This window comes from Limulus polyphemus, unplaced genomic scaffold (assembly GCF_000517525.1).
Source record: "Limulus polyphemus unplaced genomic scaffold, Limulus_polyphemus-2.1.2 Scaffold3160, whole genome shotgun sequence".
Taxonomy (NCBI): domain Eukaryota; kingdom Metazoa; phylum Arthropoda; class Merostomata; order Xiphosura; family Limulidae; genus Limulus; species Limulus polyphemus.
The window spans coordinates 119,815-122,517 of NW_013668770.1; the positions used below are offsets into that span (position 1 = coordinate 119,815).

At 30.1% G+C, this 2,703-nt stretch overlaps 1 protein-coding gene across 1 annotated transcript in view; it reads right to left on the reverse strand.

Moving 5' to 3' along the window:
* The window catches only part of LOC106468779 (integrin alpha-V-like), a 12,320-nt gene extending 11,414 nt beyond the window's left edge, over positions 1-906 (reverse strand). Inside the window, exon 1 of the mRNA XM_013929219.2 lies at positions 671-906. Within this exon, the coding sequence (XP_013784673.1) occupies positions 671-841 (171 nt within the window). The 5' untranslated portion in view covers positions 842-906. The remainder of the gene's footprint in view (positions 1-670) is intronic.
* Between the last annotated feature and the right edge of the window lie 1,797 nt (positions 907-2,703).

Sequence of the window (2,703 nt, forward strand, 5' to 3'; positions counted from 1 at the left end):
GAAAAAAAATACTGATCTATACATTTCAAATCTAAATTTTCACCGTGCAACACCGGTAACTCAGCTAGTATATATACATATCCTGTGTCTTTATACATGTATGTATAGATATATCATTCAAAGTTAAATAGAAATATAATCATTAAGGGCTTCTGAATGAAAGCAAGCCCTCTACATAAGTAAACTGTTTTAAAAGTAACATATACACTATAGAAGTACTTACCATTATAAAGCAATACACAAATACAACTAAAATCTTTAAAATGTTAGATTACATTAAACCATCAGATAATTATCCTCAATGTTAACCATAAGATATATATATTATAAGCAAAACAAACATTACAAACCTTGTAATTTTTTTTATGGTTATGAAAGTTTGTACTTAGTATTTTTAAACCTGAATGGCATATGGGCTAAATGGTCACCTCTGAGACCCTAAGCTTCAGGCATGGGTATCTGTAATTTAGAACTGATAACCAGAGGTTGGGCAACTAGTGAGCAGTACTTTCACCTACAAGGCTTTTCTTAACTAAGAAATTCCTTTTTCAAAATTATAATACTCCCACTTAAACCTAGGGCCTTCCAATCTTCAGCCCAAATTGGATGTAGTATTTGTTTAACTAGCAAGATGCATAACTTAAATATAAAAAAATGTAATGATACTTACAAGTTCCAGATTTTTTAAATAATCTTTAGATACTGGTTGGTCTTTGGAACTATCTGTAGCTCTTTTCTTTCGTCCAACTAAAGATGGTGAATCTTTTTGATCCTTTGATACCTCAGAGTTCTTTCCACCAACATTGACCACAACTTCTTTATCTGATTTTGGTAGAGTCATTCTTGGCTCCAGTTCTATGATACTAACATTGCAGCTTCCAGGAACTTGAAGTGCTCTCCCTTCATCTACCTGATTTTTGAAAATGTATCAGATTCTTACTAAGACTTCACAATTTGTAAAAAGTTGAGTAAATAGTAGTGTTAATGCTGAACTATCATGTTGATAAATATGTGAAACACTTCTACTAATGTGTTTAAGAATGATGAAATATTTTAATATTCTTGTACTTATGGTGATAATTAAAAATAGTAGTATGATTTATAAATGAAATTAACCAGTATATACCATTCTGTACCATAATTATGAAATAACCTATAATAACAAACATTAAGAGACATATTATGCTCCCTTTAAAAATACTTACACTTTTAAAATCACCCTAAAGTCTTGACATTTGATGTGCCAAAGAAACCAGTAGTAATTTTGTTACCTTATTTAGGACAATTCACAATAGATGAAAAATAAGTTAGCTTTAATATTAGACAGAGTTGATCAACATGTTGAAATTAAAAGTATTTTTAAGTATATTGTTGGAATAAAAACTGTTCTTCCTTTCAAGGATGTAAATATATTCTTCACAGTAGGAATATGTACACTCTACTACTAGGTGGCTCTCAACTCAAAGAGCATATTCTGGGAATGTTCATAACTCATCAGGTATCACACAACTACAATCAAATATTATATATATCTATCAATCCTGAGAATTTTACTACAGTGAGTGTTGATGATAAGGAGCAATTACAACTTTTGGAGAGTTTGCTACTTGCTAATCTGAAGCTTGCAATAAATTAACAAAATTTGCAGCAGTACCATTCCTCTTAAAATTGTAAGTTTTTTTTTAAAGAGAACAGAATTTCTGAGTGCATTTGATTTTTTCAAAATTGAGAAACAATACAAGAAAATTAAGGCATAAAGATTACTTTACTGGATATAAATAATTGATTATATTTTTTTATTATTTCACAAGGAGACTCCATTACACTTCAGATTCTATTATAGTGACACAAATACTACAAACTACTTTAAATACTGTACAAAGTTAAAATTGAAACAGTATCCACAAGAAGAGTATAAACTGCAAATCTGTAAAAATTCATCTATTTCAATTTATAGTAACAAGGAAAAACCTCTTTTGAGCTCTGAGTGTTGTATACTTGCAACATTTGTGTAATATTTCATAGTTTTTCTTGAAATCGACAGATGAGGAAAAATGTTAAAGATATTCACTGCTCTACAGAGATAAACACTGTTAGTAACCACAAAGTCAGACTTAGTAATTAAGCAGTGAATACTAGACTAAGTAGACTAAATTTAATAGAATATAAGAAACACTTGAAAAGAATGAACCAAAGCTATATCAAGTAAAGTCCCCCTAGAATCAGCATTGAAATACTAACTTTATAAGAAAATACATTGAATTAATTCCTTTGTATATTGATAGGTGCTGAAGTACTTACCAAGTCCTATCAAGTCAGCCGATGTAACTTTGTCTCTCCCAACATCACTGAATGGTGTTAAGTTTATAAAGCTACAAAGTGTTGAGGTAAGTTTCAGATGAGTTCTTTTCTGTGTCTTAAAAGTTTTTTTGCTATATAGTGTATGTATAGAACTCATGTCATCACATTATGAGTTGCACCATAGTATTATGTAATAAAATTTAAAGTATTGCCTTTTTGTTACTCTGTGTTTGTGTAAATGCAAAATGTGTTACTTTTGTAAGAGTGAGTGATGAGTGACATCTCTTCTCACAAGTTACGTCTCCGTTTTTTTAATTAACTGATTTTCCGTAACTTCGTACCGACGAAACTTACGCGACACAAGCCTTTACTTAATAAAACTGGTTTATTCTTTCCGAATAT